We start from the raw sequence: 9,772 nt of genomic DNA, 5'->3' as shown, positions 1-9,772 counted from the left end.
CTCCACGAGGAGCGGGTCGGCATCGCTGTGGAGCAGCCGAGCCTCTTGGAGGAGGACTTAGAGTCAGGCAGCCGGTCCCAGGCACCGGGCAGCACACTGAAGCGTCATGCTGTCACACTTCTCTCCAAATTCCGTGCTTGATGAAATCCGAAGAAATCTTCATACCATGGTGCTTTCAACCAAATTATGTCAAAATATTCTTTCTCACCACTCACTTCCCTTTTCTGCACTTGAAGCAGCAGCCCGCCGATCATCGGGGGCTTGGTTTGCCATCAGAGATTGTCAGTGGTCATCTGAAGGCTTTGTTGGCTGTCAGAGGGCTCCACTGATCATCAGAGATCGTGTGTCCCTTCCACGCCCCCCTCTGTGTCTCTCTATGTCACTTCTGCTGTGTGCTTTCCATGTTGCTTTCCATGTTGCTTCCCAGTGGCCCCGTGGTGGTTTCTGGTATCCCCAAAGCCACCTCAAGCACACCAAGGGGTCCCGGGGTCCCCGTGGCAGAGCTCCTGGCATCCTCGTTGTTGGTTCCAGGATGCTCAAAGCCACCATGACCCCACAAGGGGATTCTGGGCTCCCCGTGGGGGTCCTGGTATCACCAAGGCCATGGTGACCATGTACCCGTCACCTCCTGTGCGCATCACCACGTGTCCCCTTGATGCCACCATGTCCCCTCCTGAAATGGCAGGAGATTGGAGACCCCCAGACCCAGCAGGGAGGTGACAGGGTTCACCCCCAGCCCCCTGCCACAGAACCACGCAGTGTGGTTCTGGAGCAGTCCTGTTGCATCCTGCCACAGAGCAGGGGCTCCTGGAGTCACTGAGGGGACACTGAGGTGTCTCGAGGGGTTGCTGGGGGGGCAAGATGGAAGGGGTGGAGCCAGAGCTCCAGGCTGAAGGTCTCTGGGAGGTGACTGCAAACCCGGGGATCCAACCCCTATGGAGTCCCCTCACATTACCCCAGGACCTCTCAACCCCTCCAAAATCCCTCAGTGCCAATGGGAACTCCAGCCTCAACGGGACTCCCCATTTCTTCCCAAATATAATAAAGCCCCTGGAAGAAAGACAGGACCCCAGGGAATGCACACACCTCCCAGCCCTTTCTAGGACTCTCCCCATTGAAACAGGAGCCCAGAGAGCCCCACAACCCAACGGGACCCCCAGCCACAATGGGACTCCCCAGTCCTTCCAAGACCAGTAAGATCCCCTCCAACAAATCGTATAGGAGACCCTGGGCCGCCCTCAGTGTCCCCCTTTGTTCCCTCCCCAGTCGCTCTGGGTTCCCAGTGCAGAAGTCATCGCTGAAAAATCACAGTTGTGTGTCTGCATCTGCAACTTCGGCTGGAAGTCCTAGGGCTTTCTCACACCTCAATTATAAAGGAAACAAAAGCAGGAAAAAGACACTGCAAGTTGAGTGGTGCTGAGGCAGCAATGACTGAAAAGGCAGAGCCCTGTACAGCATCCCCCAGGGAGGGACGCCTGGCAAGAAATCAAATACCTGCATCTCGCTCTGCAGGTCATCAACGCAGTGACTCGTCATGCTAGAAAGGGGTGGGGAAAGGGGGACAAGTTGTTTTCCCCCCACCCACAGTAGAAGACAGTAACTTTGGCTAAAATAAAATTTGAGAGTCCTCCGCGTAGAAAGAATTTTGTCTCTTTTAATTAGGGATTTGGACAAATTTGAAGAAATTTGAAGGAGAAGGGGAAAGGAAATGGGGACATCATCCTCCAAGGGAGAAGCAGGACAGCGCAGGGCAGGCAGCGGATTCCCGAGATGGCTGTGCATAAATAAACGGCAACCGCCGGCTTCTCAGTTCTCCGCTCACGCACGCTCACAGGGTGAGCTGCACCCCGCAGCTGTCAGGGCCGGGCAATGAAGAACAGCACGTCGCAGATAACCTGGGAGACCAAGGAATCCACTGCGGGCGACACGGAGATGTCCAACAGCCGTGACTTGTGCAGCGTGAACTGTGAGCGGCTCTCGCCCGCCTCAGCCAGGGCGAGCAGCGCCCGAGCCGCTCGGCGCATCATGTCCATGCTCGGCGGCTCGCAGGGCGCGTTCTGCTCGGGCACCGGGCCGGCCTGGCTCTGCTGGCACCGCGCGGCGGCCAGGCCGTCCTCCAAGAAGCCCAGCAAGTCGCCGACGCTCCTCTCCTGCGAGGCAATCGCCCTCGCTGCCAGGCTGTCCCCCTGTGCCAAGGCGGCCAGTAGGACCACCGCCATCTCTCGGCACACCGGGCTCTCTTTGTTGCAGAGGAAATGCAGCAGGGTGCTGTACAGCATCTCCAAGCGGCTGGTGGGGGGAGCTGCGAGGATCAAATCCACGTTGGTGTCCCGGGTGCTCAGTTTGCTGAGCGTTTCCAATGCCAGGCTCCGAGGGGAGAGGACGGCATTCGACCCCAGCGCTGGAAAAGGGTCCTGGGCCTCTGCTGATGGACACACTGCCCAGTGGAGGAGTCCGTCCAGGATGGGCAAGCAGAGGCTTTCTGGGAGAGGGGACAGGTCCAGCTGGGCAGAAATGTTGGCCAGCGTCACCAGTGTGTTCTCACGCAGTTCCTGCAGGCAGTCCCACCACCACTCCTCCTGGCCGCAGCTCAGCCCCTGGTCCTGCTCGAGCTCCTCTCTCTCCGAGCTCAGGGCTGCCTGCTTGCGCTCTGGGTGCTCATGGTGTAAGAGCAGCAGTTTCCCCAGGATCAGCAGCAGCCCAGCGTGTTTGCACATCTCGGTGTCATTGCCCGGCACAAACGACAAGCTCCTGATGATGTTGGAGACACAGATGCAGCGCTTCGCCAGAGAGCCCTGCCAGTCGTGGGTGAGGCAGAGTGGGGCCTCGTCTCTGCTGCGAGGCTCATCCTCCAGAATTGCTGAGGAGCTGTCAGATGGAGGAGCCTGCCCTTCCTGAGCATTTCCATTGCTCTCAGCCGCGGAGCGCTCTCTCTTGCTCTCAAAGTGGGTCTGGATGTGCTCAGTGGTATCTCCGCCGCCAAGCTGCCAGAGCAGGTGGGCGCCCTCCAACCCACAGAGTGATCTTTGCCCTGGGCAAATACCCACCTCGTATTCCTCCAGGATTCCAAAGACCTCGATCAGGCAGCGCCGGAAATATTCCACCAGGACTTCCAGCAGGCCTGGAAGCTATGGGGGAGGAGAAAAACGGGAGGGGAAGGAAGGAAAGATGGATCAGTGACCACAAAATAACTGAGGTTGCTGTGAGCAATTGGACAACCTCTGCATAAAGGGCAGAGATCTTGAGGAGCCGCTTATTAATGGAATCTTTTCATTCTGGCAATAAGCTCTTTGCAAAAGAGAGCTTTCTGTCCGCTTGGAACAGAAACAAGGGTCCCTGAATGTCAGCATCCAGCCAGCTCGTACCTGTGTAAACACGCACGCTCTCGGTTTTTGTCTCCTCTCTGAGTAACGCTCAGGAGAGAGGCAATGCTAAGCAGAGCAGCCTCTAAAGTATAGTGGAACAGTTTTTACAACAGCGTTGTAGGCACGAGGCAAATCATGGAGACAGGCTGCCCCTTCTAGAGGCACCCAAGCCACGCTGCACGCTGACCCGTGCGAAAAGACAGAGCTGTTGCACCAGGAGAGGTGAGCAGCCTTCAGCCCTTCACAGCGCTCTGCTGCAAAGCCACTCTTGGCCTCCCCACCACGGTTCCCTTTCTGCTTTAGAGGCGACACGTCCCACCAGAGAGGAGAGACCACGTGCTTGCACACCAACCACATGGAAATCCACAGCTCAACGATCACTCGGTGCTGAGCATCTGCACCCACCTGCCTGAGGTCAAAGGACGCGACGCTGCTGTCGTCGTGGAGCAGGACAGTTATGGTGTCTAAGGCCCACGTGCTTTCAGCGAGCAGCCCAGACTTCAGAGACATCATCACCTTCCAGGCTGCAGGAGCTCCTGGAACACAAACACGTCATACTTCCAGACCCTGGACTTCAAAAGCGAAAAGCAGGGACTGGATACTGCTTTTTTGTCTCACACAGAGCACAGCCTGCTTAAGGTGTTGCACAGACTCCCTGCAAAAGCAGTCTCCACACAGACAGTGCCCAACACAAACGTTATACCCAGTCCTTCTGGGTCCCTTCACCCTTGCGTTATCACAGAACGACAGAACGTCCCAACTAACTTGGCAAAGGAGACCTCTTGCAGAGCTGGCAGAGCCCTTCCAATTGGCAGCACTGTACCAAAGGGGGATGGCAACACCCAGCCTCTCGATGGGCGCAGGCAGAAAAGCAGGAGTTTCCTCTTACCAACATCTGCTGCTGTCAGCCGCCTCCTTTTCTGTAACACTGGCTTGGCAGCTTCCACCGATCCCGGAGGGAAGGAGGCGGCCCGTCGCTTCCTGGCAGGCCATTCCGCTGCCGGTGCCACGTGCGTGGCGGGGATCGGCGGTCCTGCCTTCTTTCCCCTCCCTGGCTGCAGGGATGCAGATTTGCTGGAAGCGGTGCGATTCTCCAGAGCTCTGGGCTGCTGCTGCAGCTGCCCCTGCCCGGCGCTGCATGGGACGCTGTGCATCCCCGCTTTGAGCCGCTTGGCAGGTGGGGTGCAGCTGCTGTCCATTGGTCGCCTGGGATTCTAGATGGAAAGTAAAGCCATCAGCAACATGAGGTCATCAAGCCAGAAACGGGCAACACAGACTCAGTGGGGAGAAACGCTCAGCACCAGAGGACACTTCCTCTCGGGCTCACCACCCAGCTCACAGGGTTCAGTGTTCTCGCTGGCCGTAGCAGAGGAACTGGACTGATGGAAGGAAACACATCAGGACTGAGGAGCACAAAAACACCTGGATCACATCCCAGATGGCTTCAAAGAGCAGTCAGACCTCAAGGTTCTGCTGTCATATTCAGATCAGCTTTCTGCCAGACCCACACTTGTCTCAGATCAGGTCCATGTCAGTTTAAAAGCCAACTACGACTCAACAAAGGTACCAGGGAACCAGCTGCTACTCGCAGAACATGCATTTCTAAAAAGGAAAAGCTTTCACCAAGAAAACCTCACAGAGACGTTGCAGAGCCACCTCTTTGAGAGACCTCCTGTGGCCTCATTTGCTCCATACGTCAGGAAACGCCTCAGCCAGCTGCAGATGGCATTCCCCAGGGCTGCAGCACGACGTAGATTTTGGCACAGTCTCTACTTTTCTGAGACCACGTCTGATTTGAGCAACAGTCTCATTAGCTATGGACTGCATTTGGAGACTGGGAGAGACCGACCGACCCACCAGGAGCATCTGGACCGGTCCATTCGCTCCAACTAATAACGGCAAGGCGGGCCCAGCGTTGACTTGGGGACAAATCGATCTCTGCAGAGGGATGGGGAGGACAGTACTGCATCCCGGCTGCTCACACCTGGCAGGAGATGCCAGCATATGCCACTCTCCAAAAGAGAAAACATCCCAACAGACGATATCCCACTCACTGGCCGCGCTGCTGATGTAACACTGTGCTCACACGGAGCAGCAAGATCACATCCTGCACAAACAGCCACGCTAATGGCAGCTCTGCTCACAGTAGAAGTCACATTGGGTTTCTCTCGGGCGCTGCACTCACTACTAGATACATACACTGTGTCATTTACAAACTAACAAACAAACAGAAGTTTTACCTTTGACTGGAGTTCTGCTTTTTGGGTCTCTTCTCCCTTCTTTCTTCTTTTAGTTGCAGGAGTTAATTTGACATCCGCCAGACCCATCACTTCAGGACTTGCTGCCACCCCTAGGAAGTCACAGGAATTTGTGACATTGCTTTTCATTCCATGCCGTGAAGTCTTCAAAGCCCAGCACTCAGCCCAGCCTTACCTGCAGAGCCGTTAGCCATGTTCCCACCCATGGGATAAGGTGGGCCCTGGCAGTTGATCACACCAGCCATGCTGTTAGTTCCCTGTCCGTAAGGAGGTCCAGTGCCCAGCATTCCCCCTTGGTTCATACTGGGATAACCGGGTGGCCTGGAGAAGGCAAGGAAAAAACAGGCGTTCACTCCAAATAAAGATGCTTTGATTGGTGTTTGGGCCTCTTCTGTTACCAGTGAAGGGAGAGGAAAAAGCCTTCCAGAAGGCAAATCTTTAAGGAAGTGTACGTTGACTATCACCCCAGCTTTGGGCTACTGCAGCCATGGCTTTCAAAGCCAGCTACGACAGAGGAAATGGATTGATACGTTGAGACCAAGGGAATGTTTGAGCCTCACCAGTTCTGGATGGCGCTGGCAGCAGCACACACGGCGGCTGCTCCTTGTGCTCTGTGAGCCATGCCACCTGCTGGGGGGCGCATCCCTGCCCCCAGATGAGGAGGAACGCTGCCATGCAACTGGCTCCCTGCTGCTGCCGGGTTCATGCTTCCTCCCAGTCCTGCGCTGCAGAAGTTGGCGCCGGGCAGAGCGCTGCGGTTAGGCCTCACAGGATAAGCTCCTAGAGGGGTGGCAAGGGGGGAAGACGGCATTGTTCAACTGGTTCGTTCATGAACCGCTATACAGACCTCCTGTCAGCAGGTACTTAAAGGTCACTCACAGAGAAGAGGGAGAGACTTAGGACCTGTGCTAAAAGTCAAAGTGCCTGGATAGGAGCCATGTAATTGCGTTTTGACACAGCTAAGGAACAACACCGAGTCTAAAGCTGTCTGGCACTCTCCCAAACTTCAGCCAACCACACTGAGCTATACAGTACAGCACAGGATGTAAAAAAGCCTCTAAACCCTTTCCAAAACATAGAACGTGTGATTTCCTTTCCCTGCGTAGCGAAATGGCTCTTTAACACACTGGAGGTGCTGCCTGTATCTTTCTAAGTGAGAAGGAGAGATGCAACGGTTAAAAGTACAGCCAGTCCTGAGAGCAATGTCGTTCATGACTCCCAGCATAATACACAGAGCACAGGTTGTTCCAGCTCACGAGGAGTGGACTGTTTTGCATTGCCTGTGGGCGAAGAAGAATCAAATCAAAATGCTTCCTCCAAAGACAAGATGTTGCCTCCGACTGAGGCCTTTCCCATTCGCTGCACACGGTTCCCCCTTGAGAAGCTGCCCATGCCTCACCTTGAGGGCTGTGCTGCCCGGCCTGGGGTCTGTGGCTTCCCGTGCAGTTCTGCTGATATGGCCCCACTGCAGCGTGCATCTGTCCTCCAGAAGGCAGATGGAGAAATAAGGCTGAGCCGGACTGGGAAGAGCTGTGCTGTGGCATCTGAGCATTCCTCTGCAAGTAACCTGGTCACCCAGGGAGAGGAGCAGGCAGTGAGTGAAGGACCCAGAGGTCCCACTGGACACGCGTGTCTTTAGTAACAACGGCCCACAGGGCCCACTGACAGAACCCTTCCAGCACCATCCCAGCCACATTTTGCAGTTGTTGCTAGTAGGGTGCCAGCATTACCCACTAAGATAACAGATTCCATTTCCTCTTTCACCCAACGAACATGCCTTCAGCCACCAAGGCTGAAACTCTGGGCTCATTTTCCCTTACCGTCACACAGGGAAATGAGACCCAACAGCGTCACAGCCACCCCTCGTTGGGAAGCTTAAGGTCACAGAGCTTGGAAAACCAGCAGTCATAGGAAAGTCTTGCCAAAGCCAGAGGAAACATCTTACAAGCCCAACTACTGGCCTGCATCGAACACTCAGAGGCCGAAGGACTGGCAACAGTCAAACGTGGTGCCAGGCGCCAGAACGCTTGCAGCAAACAGCGCTGGCACAGCCTCCAGGTGCTATCTCAGCACAGAATGCAAGTCATCAGGCTGGGCACTTCCCAGTTATGCACCCAGCTTCACAAACAGATTTGTACCATGAGCTCCAAACCCAACTCACATACCTGGGTCTTGCACAAAGCCTGACTGGTTGATGGAAGGATGCAGGACGCTGTTCCACAGCACACCGGGCGCTTGGGGCGGCACCGGATTGCCTGCACCAGACGGGTCCTGCAACACCAAGAGACAGATGAGCCACAAAGAAGGAGACGCCTTACTGTCAGTAACGTGCTATCCAGCAGCGCCATGCTGCTGAGAGGTGTGATTCCTGCGCATGGGAGGACAGAAGCGCAGAGTGCAGTGCTGTTCTCCACCTACCAAGTCATTTTCTCAGGATGCCAAACACCCAGGCACAGAGTGCTTTTCTAACTAAACCCTTCCAAAGGACACCTTCCAACTCTGATATCTACATTGATTGTGCCAGAAATGACACAACATGGGACCCAAAGGAGGGGGCAGGGGAGTTCATCCACCTCAGGGCTGGAAGTCCTGGCAGGACTGGCTCAACGGAGCCTGTTAGATCATGCTGGAAACAGCAAGGTTTCTCTTCCGTGACAAGGGGAACGACCACTGCACACTGCGTGCCACCAACATCAGGCTTGGAGCTCTGCACCACATCCTCCAGGTGCACAGAGACAGCACCACAGCTGCTGAGATGGGCACAGATGTGACGGAGAGCTCCAGGCACCGCCACCTTTCTGCTTAGGGCTTCACTTCCCTCACACTGCTTCCCCAATGGGAACCACAGGGCTTGGACTTGGGGAACAAAGCTTAAGCTGCAAAAAAATCCCCAAAACATCTACTTCTAACTCCCTCCAAACACAAAGTGCTTATCTGCGATCTCCCAAGTTTGTTCTTGCTGACAAAATGCATCAGAGCAGACTCTTGCCGTCTCTGAGCCAACGCAGCTCACCGAAGGCACGCTGCCAAGGGCCCACACGCCTGCAGACCTCATCTACCACCCGCTCCGCTTCACCTGCCACGCTCCAAAACCCCGACCAAAACCGTCAGTGCTTGACAGCACCAACAGAATACCCACTGGGTACCAGATCCAGACAGGAACAGTCCAAGGGATGAACATCTTTCAGCTCCCTCTGTTCTCCCACAGTCGGGTACCGACTAGAGGATAACAGGTCCTTCTTTACTGGCAGTCACTCTCCGAGCACCTATCGGCTGCACAAGAGCCAAAGGGCAGCAGGAGGAGGGACGTGTGCAGATGGCCACTGCACTACTAACACCTCTCTCCACACCTACAGCACTCGGAACTTCCAGTGATGTCACAAGCAGAGGCACGGATCCCAGAGCCCGTGTCACACAGCAGGGTGGGGTCCACACCAAAAAGGCCGATTTTTAAGGTGTCACTTCACCTGTTATTCATTCTCACTTCATACATGTGCGCCAATTGCACTCCTCCCCTTTCTCAACCTACCCAAGACAACTAAGACCCCAGCCACAGAACCATCTAGTGTGGTTCTGGAGTGGTCCTGTTGCATACTGCCGCAGGCCAGGAAGTACAGGGGTGAACGTACCCTCACTCCACCATAAAAGGCCACCAGATTGGTCAGGCACGATCTGCCCCTGGTGAAGCCATGCTGGCTGTCTCCAATCACCTCTGTGTCTCGTATGTGCCTCAACGTAGCTTCTAGGAGGATCTGCTCCATGATCTTCCCAGGCACAGAGGTGAGGCTCACCAGCCTGCACTTCCCTGGGTCTTCCTTTCTCCCTTCCTTAAAAATGGGATTCTTCAAAAACATTTCCCTTTTTCCAGTCACTGGGGACTTCACCAGACAGCCGTGATTTTTCAAATATGATGGAGAGCAGCTCGGCAACCACATCTCTTTCAGAACCCTGGGATGGATATCATCCGGCTCCATGGACTTAAACACGTTCTATTGCATGAGGAGGACTTGGACTTGTTCCACTGTTACAGTGGGACACAAACCCCTCCCCACACCCTCATCTGGAGGCTCCCGGTCTTGGCAGACACGGGAAGCCTGACTACCTGTGAAGACTGAGGCAAAGCACTCATGGAGCACCTCAGCTTTTTCT

General features: G+C 55.2%; 1 protein-coding gene across 1 annotated transcript; it reads right to left on the bottom strand.

Annotated features, from left to right (window-relative positions):
• Positions 1 to 1,856: 1,856 nt before the first annotated feature.
• On the bottom strand, positions 1,857 to 7,971 carry LOC122166864 (AT-rich interactive domain-containing protein 1A-like). The gene is made up of 9 exons (XM_042830957.1): positions 7,942 to 7,971; positions 7,789 to 7,894; positions 7,023 to 7,190; positions 6,184 to 6,403; positions 5,799 to 5,944; positions 5,606 to 5,715; positions 4,255 to 4,579; positions 3,771 to 3,901; positions 1,857 to 3,128 (listed from the first exon to the last, which is right to left on the bottom strand). Exons 1-9 carry the CDS (start codon positions 7,969 to 7,971, stop codon positions 1,857 to 1,859), a joined length of 2,508 nt encoding a protein of 835 aa, XP_042686891.1.
• Between the last annotated feature and the right edge of the window lie 1,801 nt (positions 7,972 to 9,772).

This window comes from Centrocercus urophasianus, unplaced genomic scaffold (genome assembly GCF_019232065.1).
Source record: "Centrocercus urophasianus isolate 14NV4802_14NV808 unplaced genomic scaffold, USGS_Curo_1.0 seq_101, whole genome shotgun sequence".
Classification (NCBI taxonomy): domain Eukaryota; kingdom Metazoa; phylum Chordata; class Aves; order Galliformes; family Phasianidae; genus Centrocercus; species Centrocercus urophasianus.
Note: the sequence above shows the minus strand (reverse complement) of the source record. Positions and strands in the feature narration are given on the sequence as shown.